The 23607-nt window shown below is 39.0% G+C and overlaps 1 protein-coding gene across 2 annotated transcripts; it reads right to left on the reverse strand.

Annotated features, from left to right (window-relative positions):
* Window positions 1–1433: 1433 nt before the first annotated feature.
* On the reverse strand, window positions 1434–22905 carry LOC139432845 (zinc finger protein 678-like). Of its 2 annotated transcripts, none has more exons than XM_034077822.2 (2): window positions 22833–22894; window positions 1434–4531 (listed from the first exon to the last, which is right to left on the reverse strand). In XM_034077822.2, the coding sequence occupies exons 1-2, from the start codon at window positions 22863–22865 to the stop codon at window positions 3383–3385; spliced, it is 1182 nt and encodes a 393-aa protein (XP_033933713.1). In that variant the 5' UTR covers window positions 22866–22894; the 3' UTR covers window positions 1434–3382. The 2 variants fall into 2 exon arrangements, 1 of the variants encoding a protein (XP_033933713.1); XR_011642850.1 differs by lacking the exon at window positions 1434–4531 and adding an exon at window positions 6861–8133 and having other exon boundaries at window positions 22833–22905.
* Window positions 22906–23607: the final 702 nt, after the last annotated feature.

The raw sequence follows: 23607 nt of genomic DNA on the forward strand, positions 1-23607 counted from the left end.
CCAATGAGGGCACGAGATAAGTGTGTGCACAGATGGAAGGCTGACAGGCAGGTAGGCCATCCAGTTACTTTAGCCGGGCCGGCTAAGATGATTGGTCGTGCTTTTTACAGCGCCACGGCTTCCACAGATGATATTTTTTTAATTGATTTGTTGTCAAAGCACTTCAGATGTTAAGAGCATTCCATGGAATATAACAAAAAGTGTATCTTGAGCCGGTTTCTCAAACTTACCTACCCCACCATTAAATGCATCAATCTGGTTCACTTTGAGGGGGAAATAAAGAGAGAGACTACACCCACATGAAACAGAACTGTATACATTTAAATAATCATAACATGGCCATAACCAATAACATACCATATCTAATATGATAAAACATTGAAACTTGTTTATTTATTTGTTTTTGGTTCATTTATAGTTGTGAGTGTGTCTGGGCTCCTGAACCAGCCTCACCTGTCTCCCCCCTTCTCCTCTTTGAGGCAGCAGCAAAGACTAGTTTTAGCTCTCAACAAGTTTTTAAAGTTTATCTTACATTTTTTCACCTAGTTAACGTTTTTTTTATTATTATTCATGCATATTTTACTAATCACTCTCCCTTCAAATGGAAATATGTGTTTACATGAATGGTGACCAAACCGTGAGACCCACTGAGAACTAAGTTAACTATCTAAACACTCAGCAGAGTCCTTTACCTCACCTGAGCTGTAGTTACCAGCCTCTCAATCTGACAGGAGAGGACTCTCCTCTCCTCCACCTTGTTGTTGAAACAGCTCCTTATATCCGTTAGCGCAGCTAGCTAGCACCAGATGCTAACAACAACAATAGCCTACACGTAACCGATGCGCGCGCTTTCTCTCTCTTGCTCACTTGCGCCACACATACACACACACCCTCCCGAGCTTGAATGACACACAGAGACCAATCGAGGGCATTAGTGTATGGTCTGTATGAAAGTGGCCATGTGGGCAGGCCACATCATGTAGACAGCCAGTCACCCTCTGTGAGGCAGAGTCAGACCCACATTTGCGCAGCGTTGCGTTCACAATACATACATAGCAAAAATCCTCAGGCCAGCAGGCCACTTAACAGGCCAGGCCATCGGGAAACCTCCCGGTGCTCCCGATGGCCAGTCCGGGCCTGGGTCTATCTGATAGAGAACTGTAACAGATAAGACCGTTATCGTCCTTGTGTGGCTGCAGCCTTAAACTGTTGGAGAAACACACTTTTTGTTGTTTAATACCTCATTGTGAGCTGGAGTCCTTCACTTGGAACAAACCAGGACAAACACACTGAGTTAAAAGGTATATTTTTCGGTAAAATTAAAGTTTGAGTGACACATTTCATCCAGCAGTCAGCGGCCCTAAAACAAGGGAATGACATGTTTATAATGTGCTGAAAAACACAGAAAATATGCAGGGATGTGAGTCTGTCTCTAAGGCCTTTTTTATTTTTGATACATTCTGATAATTTAAACAAAGAGAACAGAATCAAACTGAAAACATCATGAATATTTTCTAGATACATTCATCATTGGTTCTTTTTTTAAACCAGCAGACTGCCAACTCAACAGGAACTATCAAAACATCCCAATCAAAGTGTAAAGTCACAACATTTTATGAACCAAACAGATTATTGGAGAAACTACTCGGCATATTAATGAACATTGAAACTAAATTCCTTCAATGCAGCTTAACAAGGCTAGCAATTAAACCCTGGACATATGATATTTTATAAAAGGAATAACAAGCCTATTAGAAAACCATGGTTGAAACATAGCATAGTAGAACAATGATTTGAATTACATCGGGAGAAACAGCATCTCTGTGGCCTTCTTTTGGCATAGTGTGAACGCTAGGGCTGTGCATCTTCACTGGTCTCACAATTCGATTACGATTATCCTCGATGCATCATGATTCATACCAATGCGTTGTACCCTCAATTGTCTATATTACTGCACATGGCTTCTTTTTCATCAATGCATACATGCAGTAAATACATATGAAGTCTCTTTTTTATCATTTAGAAAGTGCTTCAGAAATCAATAACATAAATGTCTTGACATTAAAGGTGGGTTAGGTAAGTTTGAGAAACCGGCTCGAGATACACTTTTTGTTATATTCCATGGAATGCTCTTAACATCCCGATAGCAATGAATATCTTAAGTGTTTTGACAAAAAATCCATACAAAAATGTCTCTGTGGAAGCCATAGTACTGTAAAAAGCACGACCAATCATTTTAGCCGGCCCGGCTAAAATAACTGGATGGCCTACTTGCCCGTCAGCTTTCCATCTGTGAAAAAACTTATCTCGTGCGTGTGTGTGTTGGAGGAGGGGCTCTGTAAAGAAGTGGCAGATTTTTTCCGGTTGTGTATTTTCAAATTCTAGCTCACTCAAGCTGGTTTCTCCAAAATGACCTACCCCACCTTTAATTTATAAACCAATTGTATAGGTCTAGCCTACCTATATCTGTGTTGTTCCATCCTCAAAAACAAAAAACAAATGCTTCTGCAGTCGAGCTGCAGCTTCTAGCAACGGTCTTCTGTTTAAAAAAGGACACTGAATGTGGCATCACAAACATGACTTGAGTCTGAACACAGCAGACAACAGGAGTATTTACAACAGCATATAAAAACAAAAATATATGGGGGGGCATGTGGGTCCAAACTTACATTCTCTGTCTTACTGTTACATAAATCCCATGAATGTATGGGATTAAGTTAGCCTCATCATATCTCAATCAATGATTAAGTGAATAATAAGGTTTCTATCAGGTTACTATCAGCCTGTCACTCATTATTTTCAGGGACGGGGAAGGGTTCGGAGCAGCAGAGAGGAGACGGAAGCTTTTTACTCCTGCCTTCACAAACTTACACACATATGTATTGCCTGAAAATAGCACATTCATACTCTGAAATCCAAAACTTAATTAAATCCACCAAAAACCTGACATGATTGTAAGGCGAGTATTTAAAAAAACAAAACATAAATCCCTTTGTGTCTGAGCCGCAGCGACACGAACTGATTCAGAGCGGGTCCTTCTGCTGTTGGTTCTGGACTGGTGTTCTTGTGTTTGTGGATAAAGCAGACTGCTCCGTGTTTGGTGTCGCTGTGCCGCTGTGGGGTCTGTTCCTTGATCTCTGCGTCACCGACCGATTTGATATTCAAGTGATATAAAAAAAACTTTATTATAAGGCCGCGGCCAGAAAATCAGGAAGCATCGTTACTACACTATAATCGATTATGTTATGTCACTGCATTGATGAAGAATCATCCACGTCCGCATCGCGATGCATCGTAGAAACGACTAATTTAAACACGCCTAGTGAACGCTGGTTAGAACATAAAAAACGGTTGAGTCAGATGTAGGTAAATACATGATGGGTTAGGGAGAAAACAGCATCTCTTCACACCAGTACGGTTTCTCTCCAGTGTGAACACCTTGATGTGTTTTGAGAGCACCTGATGTCGTGAACGTTAGCCCACACTCTTCACAGCTGTACGGTTTCTCTCTAGTGTGAATACGTTGATGTGTTTTGAGAGCACCTGATTGAGTGAATGTTTTTCCACACTCTTCACAGCTATACGGTTTCTCTCCTGTGTGAACACGTTTATGTGTTATGAGACCACCTGATGTCGTGAATCTTTGCCCACACTCTTCACAGCTGTACGGTTTCTCTCCAGTGTGAACACGTTGATGTGTTTGGAGAGCACCTAACTGAGTGAATGTTTTCCCACACACTTCACAGCTGAACGGTTTCTCTCCAGTGTGAATACGTTGATGTGTTTGGAGATTACCTGATGTCGTGAACGTTTGCCCACACTCTTCACAGCTGTATGGTTTCTCTCCTGTGTGAACACGATGATGTGCTTTGAGAGCACCTAATGTAATGAACGTTTTCCCACACTCTTCACAGCTGTAAGGTTTCTCTGCCGTGTGAATGCGATGATGTGTTTTGAGGTCACTTGAGTGAGAAAATGTTTTCCCACACTCTTCACAGGTGTACGGTTTTTCTACAGTGTGACCACGATGATGCGTTTTGAGATTATCTGATTTATTGAACGTTTTCCCACACTCTTCACAGCTGTACGGTTTCTCTCCAGTGTGAATACGTTGATGTGATTTGAGAGCACCTGATTGAGTGAACGTTTTCCCACACTCTTCACAGCTGTATGGTTTTTCTCCAGTGTGAACACGTTGATGTGATTGGAGAGCACCTGATTGATTGAATGTTTTCCCACACTCTTCACAGCTGTACGGTTTCTCTCCAGTGTGAATACGTTGATGTGTTTGAAGATTACCGGATGCCGTGAACGTTTGCCCACACTCTGCACAGCTGTATGGTTTCTGTCCTGTGTGAATACGTTGATGTGCTTGTAGATTACCTAATGTAGCGCACGTTTTCCCACACTCTTCACAGCTGTACCGTTTTTCTCCAGTGTGAATACGCAGGTGGAGCTTTAAATCTCCAGATGTTTTAAAGGATTTATCACATTGCTGACAGCTGTGACGTCTCTCTCTTCCTTTCGGTTTCTAAAACAGACGGTCAGAGAAAGAGAGAAAGTAAATCTAAAAAGCATAAATACGTTAACACAATGAAAACTCACTTAATACAAACTTTCAGTTAACAAAATACTGCTTTTAATAACTTTTTGTGTTGATTATATTTGTATTATATTTGATACAGTAATACAGCAATATTCTAACCACAGTATATACCAGAGGTGGGCGACTCGAGTCACATCACTTGACTCGAGTCAGACTCAAGTCGCATATTTTTGGACTTGAGACTTGCGTGACTAACATTGATAAAAGACTCGACTTGGAATTCACAACTTTACTTAGGCTTGAGACAGATGACTCGAAAAGACTTCACTTTTTAAAATAAAATATTTGCATTTGTTTTCGTATTATACGAAGCCCCTAAAGGGCAATTAAAAATAAATAAGAGAGACGAGAAAGATGCTGGTGCGTCAAGTAGGAAGTGGAGTGGGGTTATTCATCAGAATTTAGTATGAATTGACTTGCTTGACTCTCACCACAGAAACTTGAGACTTGGTTGAGACTTGTAGGTTAAGGTTTGAGACAGTTTGCACATGTATGACTTACTAACACCTCTGGTATACAACAACGTTCTAACCACAGTAAACACAGTAACGTTCTAACCACAGTAAACACAGTAACGTACGAGGGCGTGGTTATAGCAACAAACTAGGCACACGTCTTTTTAGTGAGCTCCTGGCGAAACTCCTGTACATTATCTTTTAAAATGTGAGACACTAATATACTTGCCTGGCAAATAAAAAAAACTTAATTCAGAAAGAGCAATAAATGAAATAAAAAATGAACAGGGGGCAATAACTACAGATCCATTGGAAATTAATCAGGCCTTTGTTCTATCACACACAGGCTCTATGAAGGTAGATATGGTGCAAAATGTGAGAGCGTGTAAAACCTGATGGGAGCACTTGCAGAAAAAAAATCTGAGTTTGTGTGCTTACATTTACACTTGTATAAAATATCCACGTAACTGTGAAGCAAATGTACACTTGTATAAAATATCCACGTAACTGTGAATCAAATTTGAAGTCACAGAAGAAAAAAAAAAGTTTTGTAGCTTGTAGAAAAAAAATTAACTTAGAGATGAAATGTTCACTTGCAGAAAAATACATATTTTTTAAATATATTTTCCATTACAACTGCAACTTTATTTATTACAACCTCTCAAGTCATTACAACTTGACGAATCTGCTCTGTGGCAGTATAAATTGACGAATCTGCGGTCTTGACTTTTGCTACACTTCTTGCGATAAATGTGTCGCAAAAGTAATTTTCACCTGTAGATGTGGGGGGAGGGAGGGGGGTTGGAGCGAAGGGGCGGAGCTATCAGAACAACGAGGCTTGGGTCAGTCACAGTCACAGTCAGGTCGAACCGGATGACTGCGGGGCTAACTGTTCGCTAACGGTTCGTGTCGCTACCAGTCCGCTGACATGGCGCGTCAATCAACGGTAAGTTTTGCCCATTACTTGCCCAGTATTACTTTGAATATTATTATTGTGATTGAGGATTAAATCCACTTTGAAGACCACCGTTTTATATCGTGCAGTTTAGCGGCGAAATAACGTCAGTCAGCCAGCTAACGCTAGCTTTGTTGAGTTTATGCTAGCTAAACAAGTAGTGGTTGTAGTCTATACAGCAGTAATTCATATATTATAGCCTACTGCTTTGGCACTAACGGTTGATAACCGTTTATGAAAATAAAACCAATTGAACTGTACTGAAATAATGACAAGTTTTATAATTGTCTTGCTGTGTTTTTAAAGCCTTTGTAAATTATCCATGCTATTTTCTATTTAGCTAACGTCGAAGTAGTGTATGTGAAATCAACCTCACAATAAGATGTGTGTATATTACAATTATTAATGTCATATTTCAAGATGATTACTTAGATATTACAATATGGTTGGTTGAGCTGGAGTTCATTATTGAGCTTACAAGTTCACGTCACAGTCATCTGAAGAACGAACCCAAACCTTGTTGTTTTTATTAATTGTATTACAAATTGATATCAAATAAAACAGTAAGCATTTACACAATCTCCAAATCTACAGTAAAATAAAAAGGACCCTGACTCGGACAATACACAATCCAACATGTTCAACAGAATAGAATCAGTTATATTGTTTGTACACATGGTACTTTACATATATATATATATCTGTTTGTTTAAAGTGTCCAGGTGATGCAGACAGGCTGGACCAGAGAGTGAGAGACAGAACTGGATTCCTCACAGCAGTGAACTTCAGCACAGGTACTAAGACTCTTTTTTCATACTGTACAAAGAATCAAGAAAGATATTGGTTTAAATTAATGAAGTATTGACTTTAATACACTGATATACATTCCATTAAACAATACTAAATACTAGATCACCTACACATCAGTTAAGTTGAGAGGGTTTTTTCCATGCAAAAAGTCACATTTAGATGTTAACAAGCAATATGACTTTGTCAGCTTTCTAATTTAATGTATTGAAGGCAAAGATATTTAACACATAGTGAGAACTACTACTATTTATCTCTCAATATTGTCTGTAAAAAACGTGGTAAAAGTTATTCTTTCAGTGAGACAACAGAGCAAGCTTCTACAGTTGCACTACGTTTTGATAACAGTTAAATATTATTTTGATAATAACATATTTCAATGTTGATGAATTTTATACTGTTCATTCATAATCTGATTACAATTAAAAAAAATAATTATATCAACAGCCCCATAACACACAAACACACCTCTTTCATAAATAACACACTTGTTCTGCAATAATGTTTTATGTTTCCTGTAATATTTGTTAGGAAAGGACATGCCCGAAAGACACGACATCTTCTCCTTCTCTGAGGGTCAAGAAGCACATCCAAGAGGAACATTAAAAGCTGATGTTATGAGATTTTAAGACCAGTACATGACATTCACTAAGAAACTACTTTTATTGTGAAAACAAAGATCTGCACACCGAATATTTTTGTAGTCTATCAGGACCATCATTTGTTTGTGACGCTGCCTGCACCTCAGAGAAAGGGTGGTTATAGTCAGGCTTATAAAGTGTGACGAAAAACATAGTCAGCAGATCGAATGCACCTATTTCCACATCTACACTCCATCAGCTGATTATTTCTATTTGCCTCACTTTATGAGCTTCACATCACTTGTGCCTTGTACCGCAGAGTTTGCAACGTCACAAATAAATGGGGCCAATCTTCAGTCAGATGTGAATGTGTAATCTAACATTTTCAGTAAGAATAATGGACAAAAGGAGTGCAAATACAAATAAAATGTATTGAAATGTGAACCAAAAGTTAATCAAATGTTTTAAATAAAAAGCACATATGGACAGAAGGTGTAAACCTATTAAATGTATAAGTAAACACATTTAGTCAAATAACGTGACGGACTAGGCCTGTGCAGTTGGTATCAGCTTTGCCCAGCATGGGCTCCTCCATCAGGCCTGGTCCTCCTCGCTGAGGAAAGACCCTCAGTCCTCTCCAAACCAACAGACAGGACGTCCATCACACGGAGGTTTCTCCCTGAAGTCTCTGCAGCCCTCTGGACACCACGCTGTCTCAATCCGTCCACACTGAATATGAGAAGGGAAAAATGAAAATAATAAATGCTTTAGACAATAAGAAATATAAAGTTGACTGTTGAGTTGCTCAGTTTTTTTTAGATTGTCAATACTATTACTGTATAACTAATATATCAGGTTAAGAGGCACATTCAAATAAAGATTGGTCTTTAAATACATGTTGTCTTTTGAATTGTTTGTCTAAAGTTAAGGATCTAGAACTGGTACTTAGTTTTAATGATACAGTCTGGTTATTATGCTGTTTGGAGGAGGCATCACAGGTAAGAGCACTAACTAGCTGTACACATGTAAAACATGTACCTTAGCTTGACTTACATGTATTTAACGTATAGTTCAGTGATGGCAAAATATAAATAACTAATGTCATGCAAACATATTAATATTTGCTTGATTCCAGAGTTGAATTTAGCACAATTGCATACAAACGTTAAGGGATTTTAAGATTCTGAAGTCTTCGTTCTAAATAGAAAATAGCATGGATAATTTACAAAGGCTTTAAAAACACAGCAGGAGCCCAAGACAATTATAAAACTTGTCATTATTTCAGTACAGTTCAATTGGTTTTATTTTCATAAACGGTTATCAACCGTTAGTGCCAAAGCAGTAGGCTATAATATATGAATTACTGCTGTATAGACTACAACCACTACTTGTTTAGCTAGCATAAACTCAACAAAGCTAGCGTTAGCTGGCTGACTGACGTTATTTCGCCGCTAAACTGCACGATATAAAACGGTGGTCTTCAAAGCGGATTTAATCCTCAATCACAATAATAATATTCAAAGTAATACTGGGCAAGTAATGGGCAAAACTTACCGTTGATTGACGCGCCATGTCAGCGGACTGGTAGCGACACGAACCGTTAGCGAACAGTTAGCCCCGCAGTCATCCGGTTCGACCTGACTGTGACTGACCCCAAGCCTCGTTGTTCTGATAGCTCCGCCCCTTCGCTCCAACCCCCCTCCCTCCCCCCGCATCTACAGGTGAAAATTACTTTTGCGACACATTTATCGCAAGAAGTGTAGCAAAAGTCAAGACCGCAGATTCGTCGATTTATACTGCCACAGAGCAGATTCATCAAGTTGTAATGACTGATTTGAGAGGTTGTAATAAATAAAGTTGCAGTTGTAATGGAAAATATATTTAAAAAATATGTATTTTTCTGCAAGTGAACATTTCATCACTAAGTTAATTTTTTTTCTACAAGCTACAAAACTTTTTTTTTTCTTCTGTGACTTCAAATTTAATTCACAGTTACGTGGATATTTTTTACAAGTGTAAATTTGGTTCACAGTTTCGTGGATATTTTATAAAAGTGTACATTTGGTTCACAGTTACGTGGATATTTTATACAAGTGTAAATGTATGCACACAAGCTCAGATTTTTTTTCTGCAAGTGCTCACATCAGGTTTTCATGCTCTCGCATTTTGCACCATATCTACCTTCATAGGCTCCGCCCTATACTGGACTCTATGGGTACTACTCTTCATCAAAAACACTTTCCTAGATGGGCTGTCTCATGGTTTCACCAACTCAAATTTAAGACTTTTTAAGACCACTTTGAATAGAATTCAATACCTATTTCACGGCAAGAAAGTATGAAGAAAAATTGCTATGAAAGAAGAAATACGTCCCATAATTACTTACAAAGTAAATGTATTCATGTTCAACATAAGAACATAACAGCACACAGAACTGTGTTAGCGTGTTAGACAAAAAGTGTGTGTGTGTGTGTGTGTGTAGTGATAGATCGTATACCTCCTGGGTTTTAGGCGGCGGAAGTGACGTAATTGTTGATGAGAAATCGGCAACTTTTGTATTAAAAGTGTACCCTAAATAGAGGAGAGTTCCGCTCACACACGTCTTGTCACAAATATGAGGTTCATTAACGAATAATGAGATCATACTCTATAACAACATTAAAATGTGTGAAATATACTTACATTTCAATAATAATGGTTTGATTATTAACTAATAACTTACAGTTCTTATTTGTGTTGCATTTGTGGATAAAACCCAAAGAACATTTAGGATATATATATATATATATAAAAATACTGGTCAGATATCCACCAGATCTTTTAGTGATTTTTGTCTCTTGGAGAAATTAAATTGCAACATCAAATACAAAAGTTAATCTGAAACAAACTCAAATACCATAATGAAATTAATTCACAAATTATGATTGTTATAACTTAAATGTTATACCTGGAAACACAAACACACAACCGAAAATAATACATTTAATATGCTCGTCTCTTGTCCTGGGTGACAGATTACGTCACTTCCGCCGCCTAAAACCCAGGAGGTATAGGATCTAGCTGCTGCTGCTGCACTAGCTTACGCCACATTAGCAAAACAAACGCTATTTTTTTTTTACAAAAGGTGTAGCGGGCTACAAACATGTTCCCCTCAACTGGTTTCAACCTAGCACTAAATTTGATGTTTTCCAACAAAATATGGTTGAACTTACACTTCCCCATATTTGTTTGTAAATAGATTCGAAGATACCTTAGTTTCTGCCTGCCGCTGGCTTGGTTACTAGCTGGGTGTTCTCCGATAAGGGGTTGGGGAAACAAAGTTAGTGATTACTGGTTCCATGTTGATTTATTTCAATACGAATTGTTGGGGGGAACTGAAGGGCTATTACCGTACTGGTTACTTTGCAGCCCGGACATTTCCCCCAAAACACATTTAGACACGATCGCAACACAGAAGTACCTTTCAAAACCGATCATTTTTAAGACCTTCTAAATCATATTTAAGACCTTTATCATTTGTTTTATCATATTTAACACTTTTTAAGGCCTTCAATTCTGATTATCAAATGTAAGACTTTTTAAGACCCTGCGAGAACCCGGCTGTCTTTTCCCAATATTTCTGCAGAAACAAACCCGCAATGAATAAGGAACTGAACTTAGAAGATATATCCAAAGGCATTCTTAACATAAAAGGTGGTGAGGCCTCAGGACCTGATGGGATCCCAATTTACATGTATACATTTTTCAATGCAAAATAGATAGCCCCATTGTTAAACATGTATGCATGGAATCATTAGAGCAGGGCAGCTTCCAGCTTCAAAGTGCCTTAACCCTCTGGAGTCGGTGGACGCGCCGGCGCGTCCAGGTGCGCATAATTTTACGTAATTAAATCATATATTTTCGATTATAAGGAGTAGAAATATGATTCAGATATCCGCGGAATTGCTGGAAGAGTAGCTTTCCAGCGGTATCTCCTGTGAGACTATAACCAGGGCACAGCACCCAATATGGCCGCTCAAAGCAGCTTGACTTTACACTGTGTGGGATTGGTGGATTTGTGTGTCCGTCAAGGAAATCTCGGCCGGCAGCCATCATGGTCTGAAATGACCAATGGACATTGAGAAATCACAAAGGACCTACCCACCAAGAAAATAAAACAAACCACGTGTCTCCCATCAGTTTACGTCTATGAGGAGAGCGAGAGAGACAGAGAAAATGGCTAAAAAAAACTTTACAGTTGCCGACTTCGCTAGAGATTTTTTTCGCTAGCAGCAGTGAAGATAGAGCCTCAGAACCTGAAGTCTTCCACTCTTCTGAAGAAGAAGAAGAACACAAAGACAACAACAAGGATCCATTTCGACATGGGTAAGTGTAAATATTACAGTAATAGTGTACTGGCAATGTGTGGGGAATACCGCAAAAATGAACAATAGGTTTATTGATATATATTTTTTATCGATCGTCATGAACTTTTTATTGGGACAAAATAGACTCTCCATTAGCAAAGGTTTACTCTAGACACTAGGCGATTCTGAAGGAGGAACCTATTGCGGTGAGCACGTTGCACGTTGTAACTTCCGGTTGTTGTTGTCATCTCCGGGTATCCCGTGTGCCTGTTCTGTTGCTGATAGCTTATTAACTTAAACTTAATCGATCGTTTTAAAACTCTTGATCACGGCAACTGCCTGACGTTGTAATCACACGTTACTACAGCTTAAGCACTCACAACTCTCCTTCTCTTAGCGACTGTAACTCCACAGTTGCCTACACTCTTTTCGGGTTTGCTAACGGTAGCTACTTTAGCTTGATAGCTAGCCATGGCTCTTTCCCCACCTTCTGGTGCTATTTCCTGCTCTTCCTGTCTCATGTTTGGTTACTTCCCGGCCTCCCTTACTGGTAAGGATACATGTGTTAAATGTAGTATAGTTGTTAGGTTGGAGGCGGGAATCATAGCCATAGAAGCCCGGCTCCGCATCTTAGAAAGTAACTCAGTTAAAGTAAAGCCCATGTTAGCATGTGCGGACCGGCAAAATGTAGCTCCTCTTAGCCGTCCCCCGGCAACTCCCGAGCAGCAGGGAGGCTGGGTGACTGTTCAGAAGGGGCATAACGCGAAACCCGCAGGTCCCCACCAACCCGTTCACGTATCTAACAGATATTCCCCACTCAGCGAGACACCCGCTGAGAAGCCAACTCTGGTTATTGGTAGCTCTATTATGAGACACGTGAATTTAGAGACCGAAGCCTCCACAGTCACATGCATTCCGGGGGCCAGAGCGGGCGACGTTGAGGCGCATCTTAAACTGCTGGCTAAAGATAAACGTAAATACAGTAGGATTGTTATTCACGTCGGTGGTAATGATGTTCGTTTACGCCAATCAGAATGCACAAAACTTAATGTGGAGTCGGTGTGTAGTTATGCTAAAACAATGTCGGACACCGTAATCTTCTCTGGTCCCCTCCCCAATCTGATCAATGATGACATGTATAGCCGCATGTCATCATTTCAGCGCTGGTTGTCTTGGTGGTGCCCAGCAAACAATGTGGGCTTCGTAAATAATTGGACAGCCTTCTGGGGAAAACCTGGTCTGATTAAGAGAGACGGCATTCACCCTACTTTGAAAGGTGCAGATCTCATTTCGGCAAACATTTCAGGGCTTTGTGGACGTAATCCATGACAAACTGGAGTTGAGACCAGGAGGCAGAGTCGCAGTCTTACACGCTTCTCTGCGCTCTCTCCTAGGCAGTCACCCATAGGAATCCTGAACCCAATAAAATACCCAATATTAGCGGTGTGTGTGTCTCCCCAAGGACAATTTAAGGTAAAACCTAATAGAGGTGTCATACATAATAACCTAATAAAAGTAAATGTAACAACTACTACAGTGCAACAAAACAGGAAGATTAAATGTGGTCTCTTAAACATAAGATCTCTAGCATCTAAAGCAATATTGGTAAATGATTTAATATCAGATTATAATATTGATATATGCTGTCTCACTGAAACTTGGTTGAGACATGAAGAATATGTCAGCATAAATGAGGCCACTCCACCCAGCCATGTCAACACTCATATTGCTCGAGGCACGGGCCGAGGAGATGGAGTTGCAGCAATCTTTGACTCAAGTTTACTTATCAATACTAAACCAAAATGTAATTATACCTCTTTTGAAAGCCTCGTTTTTAGTCTTACGCATCCGACCTGGAAAACTTTGCAGCCAATCTTATTTGTTACAGTGTATCGTGCACCAGGTCCTTATTCAGAATTTTTATCAACTTCGGTTCTTAAAACAGACAAAGTAATTATCGTAGGTGACTTTAATATTCATGTTGACGATGATAAAAATAGCCTTACTGTTGCATTTAACTCTATATTAGATTCTGTTGGTTTCTGTCAGAGTGTAAATAAACCAACCCACTGTTATAATCACACTCTCGACCTTGTTCTGACTTATGGTATTGAAATTGAGCAACTATTAGTCGAACCGCATAATCCTGCTTTATCCGACCATTTCTTAGTAACTTTTGAAGTACTGTTACTAGACTACAAAGCATTAGTCAAAAGCTCTTGCATCTGTTAGTGCTATAGCCACATTTAAGGAAGAGATTCAACCAATACTTAACTCGATAGCATGTCTGCATGTAGGGGACGAAACTTATACAAAATGTACACCACCCCAAATTGATCATGTTGTTGATAGTGCTATAGATGCGCTGCGAATAAAATTAGACTCTGTTGCTCCTTTGAAAAAGAAGAAAATAAAACAACATAGATTAGCTCCATGGCATAATGCCGAAACCCGCAAAATAAAGCAAAAGTCTAGACAACTTGAAAGGATATGGCGTTCCACTAAACTTGAAGAATCTCGTTTAATTTGGCATATTACTCTCAATGAATATAAGAAAGCACTGCGTAAAGCGAGAGCAGCCTACTACTCTTCATTAATAGATGAGAACAAGAATAATGCAAGATTTCTTTTCAGCACTGTAGCCAGGCTGACAGAGAGCCACAGCTCGATTGAGCCTTCTATTCCCTTAGCACTCAGTAGTAATGATTTTATGTGCTTTTTTAACGATAAAATTGTTACTCTTAGAAACAAAATTAATGACCTCTTGCCTTCGACCAGTATAGTGTTATCAACAGCTCCCGGAATCGTAAGTTCTAATATTACACTAGATAGTAAACTAGAATGCTTTTCAGCCATTAACCTTGAACAATTACATTCAATGATTCTCTCTTCTAAACCATCAACGTGTATGTTAGACCCAATTCCAACTAAGCTGTTGAAGGAAGTTTTTCCATTAATTAGCACTTCTTTATTAAATATTATGAATATGTCTTTATTATCAGGCTATGTTCCACAATCATTCAAAGTAGCAGTGATAAAACCGCTTCTTAAAAAGCACAACCTCGATCCAGAGGTTTTAGCCAACTATAGACCTATTTCTAATCTTCCGTTCCTCTCAAAAATTCTTGAGAAAGCGGTCGCAAAACAGTTGTGTGATTACTTAAAAAACAATGATTTATTTGAAGATTTTCAGTCTGGCTTTAGAACACATCATAGCACAGAGACAGCTCTGGTTAAAGTCACAAATGATATTCTAATAGCCTCAGACAAGGGACTTGTCTCTATTCTTGTTTTGCTCGATCTTAGTGCTGCATTTGATACTATCGACCATGATATCCTATTGCAAAGACTAGAGCACTTAGTTGGCATACAGGGAACTGCTTTAGGCTGGTTTAGGTCCTATCTATCTGAACGCTCTCAGTTTGTACGTGTTAACGATGAATCTTCCACGCAAACCAAAGTTAGCCATGGAGTGCCACAGGGCTCAGTGCTCGGACCTATTTTGTTCACATTATATATGCTTCCGTTAGGCAATATTATAAGGAATCATTCTGTAAACTTTCATTGTTATGCGGATGATACTCAACTATATTTATCAATCAAGCCTGATGAAATTAATCATCTAAATAAAATTCAAGACTGCCTTAAGGACTTAAAAACGTGGATGACCTTAAACTTTTTGATGTTAAACACGACCAAAACTGAAGTTATTGTACTTGGCCCGAAGAATCTACGAAACAAATTATCTAAAGACATACTAACTATGGATGGCATTCATTTGGCCTCCAGTGAGACTGTAAGGAATCTTGGTGTTATATTTGATCAGGATTTATCCTTTAACACCCACATAAAATCAATTTCAAGGACCGCCTACTTCCATCTACGTAACATTGCAAAAATCAGGCATATCTTGCCTCAAAACGATGCAGAGAAACTAGTCCATGCATTTGTTACTTCTAGGCTGGATTATTGTAACTCTTTATTATCAGGGAGTACCAAGAAGTCAATCAAGTCGCTTCAGCTGATTCAAAATGCTGCGGCTCGTGTACTAACCAGAGTTAGGAAAAGGGACCACATTACTCCTGTTCTGGCTGCCTTACACTGGCTCCCTATAGAACACAGGATAGAATTTAAAATTCTTCTTCTCGCCTACAAAGCCCTTAATGGGCAGGCGCCATCTTACCTTAAAGAACTCATTATACCCTACTGTCCTACTAGGGCATTGCGTTCCAAGAATGCAGGGTTGTTGGTTGTTCCTAGAATCTTTAAAAGTACAATGGGAGCCAGAGCCTTTTCTTATCAAGCTCCACATTTGTGGAATCAGCTTCCAGTTTGTGTTCGGGCGGCAGACACCCTATCCGTTTTTAAGAGTGCGCTTAAGACCTTCCTTTTTGATAAAGCTTATAGTTAGGGCTGATTAGATTCAGCCCCTAGTTTTGCTGATATAGGCTTAGTTTGTCGGGGGACATCTTACTTCTTCCTTCTCTCTGTCTATACCCGTGTACACTCATGTTCCGATTAACCCAGCTTCCCCAAATGTCTTTCTTTTTGGTGTCTATATACGCTGGGATCCGGAGTCATGGATGATCCTGCGGTCCTGTGTCCTGGATCGCGAGCGCTGGATCTTGAGTCGTGGCTGTGGTCCTGGATCATAGGTCCTGGATGGATATCCTCGTGGATTCATCTTCCTATTATACACACATGCATTTCCAAACATTTGGACTACCTATGTTGCAAATGTATTATCTTTTCAATTTACACACGGCATCTATTGCACGTCTGTCCGTCCTGGGAGAGGGATCCCTCCTCTGTTGCTCTCCCTGAGGTTTCTCCCATTTTTCCCTTTAAACTGGGTTTTCTTTGGAAGTTTTTCCTTGTACGATGTGAGGGTCTAAGGACAGAGGGTGTCGTATTGTCATACTGATATTCTGTACACACTGTGAAGACCACTGAGACAAATGTATCATTTGTGATATTGGGCTATATAAATAAACATTGATTGACTCTGTGTTAACGTTATTTTGGTGTGTAAAAGTGAGATTACATGTGTCGATGATTTAAATTAATCATTTATTCGTCCCACAACGGAGACATTTACAGTGACATGTCAAGATCTACTGTGGCTCAAGGGCCTTTACCAGAGCCATCACCACCAAGGACCAGCAGACCAGCATCACTACAGCTGCCTCCACCTCCATCTGTGGCTGCCACCAGGTCAAGATACACCTCAGCACAAAGGCTCCACCACAGCAATCACGATCAACCCAGCCAGCAAGGTCTCGTATAGCACTTGTACACCCCACCTACACAGCAGCCCATGCACCATCACCCCCACCTACACAGCAGCCAGACCCACTGTCTTGGAAGACAGACAATGACCTTGACACTGTCTTGACATTTATAATGAATAATAGTTGGTTGAAAGTTCTGATGTTCAATATTGTAAATAGTTAGATTTTCCAGTTTCTTATATTTATATAAATAGTTGGTTGAAAAAAAGGTTGAATGCTCAATTTGTATTTTTACAAATCACATGAACCTTGGTATGGAATATGAAGTCATTATTCAGTCCTAATGTATCTCAGTCCCTGCTGTGGTGAAAGTAGAGTGATAAACACCTATTTTACTCAAAATATGAATTTTATGTTTTTCATTTTAGACATGAATAACACATTTATATACAGTGTAATTCAAATATTTCACTGCTTTTGTGATCCTAAGACTTTGGTAACCAAATCTAAAACACCAAAACAATTCGATCACATGAGTACATTTGTGTTTTCACAAAAGTGTTGATGATTTTCCGAAAATCGGATGTCAAATTTTAAGCTTTTGAGCTACTTATCTCATCAAACGGTGCTCTAAGGTGAGTAATTTGCATATATAGCAAGACCAGAGATTCTCCTGAACATTTTGATATGTAACACATGGGGTGCCATGTTAGAAGAAATACATTTAAAAAAAAGGTGATTTAAGAAAACATCTAAAAATCGAGAAAATACCCTTAGACTCCAGAGCAGGGATGGGCAAATAGCGGCCCGCGGGCCGCATGCGGCCCCCACCTCCTCTTTTTGCGGCCCTCAGATTAATTTATAAACAACGTAATTAATTTTTTTTTTTAAATTACATGTAGTACTGATACCGTCCACTAGACTAGTTACGTCGTGAGCTGCGTACATGATTTCAAATACCGCAAAATAATCTGTGACGCATTTGTGTGTATTGTGTTTGTTTCCCGGGGAAACCCTCACAAGAAACACCGGCTGTTGTTATGCCTGCTGTGACGTTAAATTGCCTCTTGTAATTATGCCTTTACAAGCTTAACATTTGTATTTATCATCTGAATTTGGCGAAAAAAGTTTAATATTCTTAAAAAGACTTTGTTTATTTGAAATCAGATGAAAACAAACTGTCACAGACCCTGCCGTGTTATCTATGATTACTACGCTTTTCATTCATAATTTCAGCGGGAGGGAGGGGGAGTGGCGCTGAGGAACAGCAAAGTGCGGGCGTGTTGACATTCCCCTTATTGTGGAATAAAGGGAATGCAGAGACTGGCTACAAGTGTTTTAGGTTCAAGTTAGACAACTAATGTCTGGGTTAGTGTTCATGACTTCATGTTTATGTCATCTTAATGGTTAATCTCAATACACACACAATTTCCGTGCTTTCCAATAGTTTAAAATAGTTGTATTGCACTGTTTAATAACCTGTTCAATACAAACATGCCACTTGTAAAAATGAAATAACATTTCTGTGAACCGATATTTGTTTAGTGAGCTTATTAGAGGATGTTCCCATTTTTTGGGGATGTTCCCTTTGATTGTAAAATGTCAATGAAGATGTCAGACTTAGTATATTTGTTAATAATTACGTACAACACATGGAATTTTTGTGTGTGTATGTGTTCCAAGTGAAGCTGCGGCCCACTGGTGGCCAGTACATCAATTATGTGGCCCCCACCACCATCAAAGTTGCCCATCCCTGCTCCAGAGGGTTAATAACTCTTATTTTAAAGACAGGTCGGACATCATCCGAATGTGGCTCTAACAGACCAATTCCGTTTTTGAACTCTGACGCAAAGATCATTGCTAAAGCCTTGGCTATGGGACTGGAGAGGTACCTGCCACAGATGATACACGCAGATCAAAGCGGCTTTGATAAAAATGGTCAGGGATTCCATAATGTAAGGAGGGTTACATAAAAAGAGAACATTTTAGAATTTGTAACCATGTAAATAAAGCGGATTCTTTTAACTTGACTTTTTCTGGAAATGTTGACAAATCAAGTTAATTATTATTTTTAAACTAGAAACTATTATTTCCTCCTTTAACAGAGGTATTCAATTAATAAAATAAGACTTTACTATAACGCTTCTAAATCAAATGGATTCTTTATAAGACATTACTTATTTCTAAACAAGAAAGCTTCTTTCTAAGATAAATAAACAGCGCGTCTCTCTGAATGTGCCGCACAATTAACGCATCACATTGAAACCACACAAACAATGCTGCGCAGCGCCGCTCGCGCTCTAAGAAGACACGTGCATACACGCAAACAATTCAACAGAACATTCACCAGCGGCTCTGCGGAGCTCTCACAGCATGATGGATGTGACCTTACCGGCTGCCTGTCCTGACTCGGCAGAAGTGCCTCCCGTCTACTAGGATCGCACACAGCTACTATTTAAACCCTCCTTGAGGATGCAGCACTGGGCTCTGCCAGAGGAGGCGGGACTGCCTGCAATCATTACACCTGTTGTCTATCCTATTAATTGGTGGTGTAGGAGCCATTTAGGCACATTTATTTTGGTAATTAATTATAGTTTTGTGAGCCAATTGAATATTCTTTAATTTAACTTAAATGAGCTGATTAACTATGAATTATTATTATACTGTTTTTGTAACGTGTCATCTTGCTTATGGACAGCTCTAGTTTATGTGTTGTTATTATTTATACAAAAGCAATAGTAGGGGCGTGCTCAGGTATAAATGACGCTGCCTGCATGACACAGCAGGAAGTCTAGAGAGGCAGTTGGAAAAAGTTTTTGACCGCACACATCCGTATGACCAATGGATCTTGTTTGTTTATTTGTTTAAATACCGTGCAAATGTTGCACGTCGGCAGTGGGCCGCCAGCTGATCTATTGAACCTCTCAATAAAGCACCAGAATGGAACGAGCAAGGTATCTGAGTTTTTGAATATACGCGAGTCAATACTCGAGCTCGCCTCCTAGACTAAGTGGCCTTTGAACATGGATTTCTTTGGACAATTGGCCACTACAGGTGGTTTGTCTTTAAATGAAACATATTTGTAGTGTTTGATTTAAATTCTGAATAAAGTTAAGATATTTTGTTATTCTATGAATCCATATCTATTAATATTCGACCACTTGTCATCTGTTTTTTATTTTATGTTTATTAAAGCCTTAGGCTCTGTTTGACTTTACAAGTATTAACCAATAATTGTATTTCACAACCGTTTAAACTCTTTCGCGGCACGAGACAAGGCTCTCATAGTTTGTGATAGCCATGGAGCCGTTGGCAATAGGCATACGATCACACCCTTTGATTTATGGTATTAAGACAGGAGCATCGTATAGCATTGTATGCGGATGATGCCATAGTGTTTTTATCAGGTCTTGCTAAATCAATTCCATCCCTCTTAAAAGTAATCAATCAATTTGGTAAATTCTCTGGTTAAGTTTTATGAACAGGAGGGAAGAAATCCAAAATGACCTTTCCCATTTGTAAATGCCATAGATGGTTTTGCTTATCTGGATATTAAAATTACAGCAAAGATAGACATTCTCAATGTGTCTAATTACGAACCCTTGTTGTCAGAAGATTTCACTAGGTGGACAACACAACTCTGTCATTAGTGGGAAAAATGTATATAATTTGAGTATATTGCCAAAATGTTTATATCTTTTTCAATCAATCCCACAAGCACCTCCTCCTCCATTTTTCTCTCAAATAAGAAAGCTACTTTCTAAATGTATTTGGAATAACAGGAAGCCAAGACTTGGACTCTCTCTGTTGTATTTACCTTAAGATAGGGGAGGGTTACAACTACCACATTTTCAGTGGTAATACTGGGCAGCACAATTGAGGGCTACAATGTTTTGTTTTTAAAGAGGAGTTGATTTGCCGTGGTTACGAGTTGAGTTGTTGTCTTCAAAGGGTTTGATGCTGGATAGCTTTCTATACTCTGCTCCTTCTGAGAATCGAAGGAAAAAAACAACAGAACCCTTTGTGAAAAATAAAATGTTTGCATGGTATGAAGCACATACATATATAGGCAACTCCCCAATGTTGTCTTGTTTCTCACCTATTTGGGGGCAATGAACTCTAAATATTAAATGGGCTTCCAAACATGGTTAAGTAAGGGTATTGCAAGGCTACTGGATTTATATGAGGAAAGCAACCTAATGTCGTTTGACGAGCTGAAAACAAAGTATGTCGTGCCACAGAAACACTTTTTCAAGTGGGAGTTTTATATTGGCAAACTTAAACAACTTGTTGCAACAACTTTCTATGTCCACACTAGAGATACTGTCTATAAAAAAACGTTATCAGCAAAGGGTTACTCAATTTTATAACATAATGGTAAACCATAAAGACGACTCATAAAGTAAAAGACAGGCGTGGATAAAAGACGTATTAGAGGATATTTCAGAGGATATTTCAGAGTATGATTGGGGTAAAATGGGTTCAAAGGCACAAACACAAACTATTAATACACGTCTTAGATGAATACAATATAATCGGATAATGAGAACGTACATCACCCTTGTGATGTTTAAGAAGTTTAACCCTAACATTCCTGATCTATGTTATAAATGCAAGATACATGAAGTACCCTGAATCATTGCTTGTGGGATTGTGTAGAGCAGTGCTTCTCAAAGTGTGGTCCGCGGAGCGCCCCCTAGTGGTCCGCGAGTATATTGGTAACATTTCACATTTGAAATAAATAAATACATTTAAGTTCTCCGCACTCTCGCAGGAACATCTCCGCAATGGAGCGAGGTTAAGTTTAACTTTCGATTGCATGATATAGCCCAGCGCAACACCTTCATCACACATGTTGCCACTTGTTTGTACCATTTCCAGGCAATTTGTAATCTGTTCTAGAAAACCTATGCGATTTTGGACATTTGTGGAGTTAGGTGGTCCGCGAGTGTTTTTTTTATTGGTTAAGTGGTCCTTGGTATGAAAAAGTTTGAGAAACACTGTGTAGAGGTTTAAAAGATTGTGGACTTCGGTGACAAGATATATTTCCCAAATAACCTCGTTGCGAACACCTTTAAGCCCTAAACTTTGTATTTTAAGCATTTATCCAGAAGACTGTTTGCTATCGGTTAGGGAAAGAAAAATGGTTAATATGCCTTCTACAAGCCAGGCGCTCAATTGCTTTGTGTTGGAAACATGTTGGTTGCCCCTCCCTGGATCACAGGTTAAACAATTTAACTTTGAGTCTGGCTCTTGAGAAACTCACATATATATACTAGGAAGAAAGCTTCTCAATTTTACACCATTTGCAGCAGGTCTCCCTTGGAAAAGAGATCAATGATCTCAATGGGATTTTATCTGTATAAATAAAGGTTTGAAATGAAATGAAATTTGGGAATTATTTTTGTAATTTATAAAAAGTGGGGAAATTGCAGAAGCTATGGAAGGTTAAAGTGAAAAGGCTAAACTACTACTACTACTACTGAGGAAATGTTGAATATGGTTAATCTATTTGGAGAATTGTAAGCTGTACTCTGCTCTGTCTGTGGATGTGCTTTTATTGTATTTTTGTTGAATTTGCTAATGTAATTATATTCTTGGTCTGTACTTTAAACTGATTGCTGATTCTAGTATCTGCACACTTTTTTATTTTGTTAGCATCTTCTAATGTTGGGGAATGTTCATTTGTATAATGTGATAAATGTAAAAAAAATCTATAAATAAATGTTTTTAAAAACACAGCAACGTTCTAACCATATTGTGCATTAATATTGTATTTTCTAAACAGGTTATGATCTTTCATTTGGGGATAACAGTGTTAGGAATATATTGTGATGAAGTGCACACTGACCTGAGCTCCAGGGGTCTTTTTGTTCTCCTCCATGCTGCTCTCAGTGCTCCTTCTCCGGCTGTGTCTCTGAAATAATCACAAAACACGATAACTCAATACAACCGACAGACACAACAAAACAAATCTACGTCTTAGGTTCATAGCAGAGGTGAGAAGTAACTAAGTACATTTACTCAAGTACTGTACCTAAGTACTATTCAGAGGTACTTGTACTTTACTATTGAAAAGGAATCTAACTTCGATACAACCAACTGCAGTGTTTTCCACAGATCTGAAATATACTTGTGTCCAGGAGGGATAGTTAATCGATCGCAGATGGCATCATCTAACCCTGCTTTATTGTAGGATTTCTGCCATGTCTCTACCACTTTAGTTTGAACATCTGTTATTAAGTTATGGAATACTAAATAAATAAGTAAGGGGCGTGTGGTGCAGTGGGTTGTGAGTTGGTGTTCGGATCAGGGGGTCACAGGTTCAAACCCCACTGCAGTGCAGTCAGTATGTCGTTGTGTCCCTGACACTTCACCCCAAATTACTCCTGTGGGGATTGCCCACAGTATAGAGTATGTAAGTTGCTTTGGATAAAAGCGTCTAACAAGTAACATGTAATGTAGTTATATACTAGGGTTGTTCCGAATACCATTTCCGGATATTCGGTAGTAATCAGCAGCGAATATTCGGGGGGCGTAGTAATCAGCAGCAAACCTATTCAACGCGTGTATTTCGGTTTATTCACGGCATTCATTTAGTTATTCTACAGTATTGTTGTTTTATA

The sequence above is a fragment of the Pseudochaenichthys georgianus genome, unplaced genomic scaffold, assembly GCF_902827115.2.
Source record: "Pseudochaenichthys georgianus unplaced genomic scaffold, fPseGeo1.2 scaffold_200_arrow_ctg1, whole genome shotgun sequence".
In the NCBI taxonomy this organism is placed as follows: domain Eukaryota; kingdom Metazoa; phylum Chordata; class Actinopteri; order Perciformes; family Channichthyidae; genus Pseudochaenichthys; species Pseudochaenichthys georgianus.

What these genes read in the sequence shown, in the direction of transcription:
- LOC139432845 (XM_034077822.2), bottom strand. Translation starts at nt 22,865, where the DNA reads ATGGAGGAGAACAAAAAGACCCCTGGAGCTCAG. An exon ending in AAAAGACCCCTGGAGCTCAG is followed by an intron (nt 4,532 to 22,832) that starts GTCAGTGTGCAC and finishes CGTCTGTTTTAG; the next exon opens with AAACCGAAAGGAAGAGAGAG.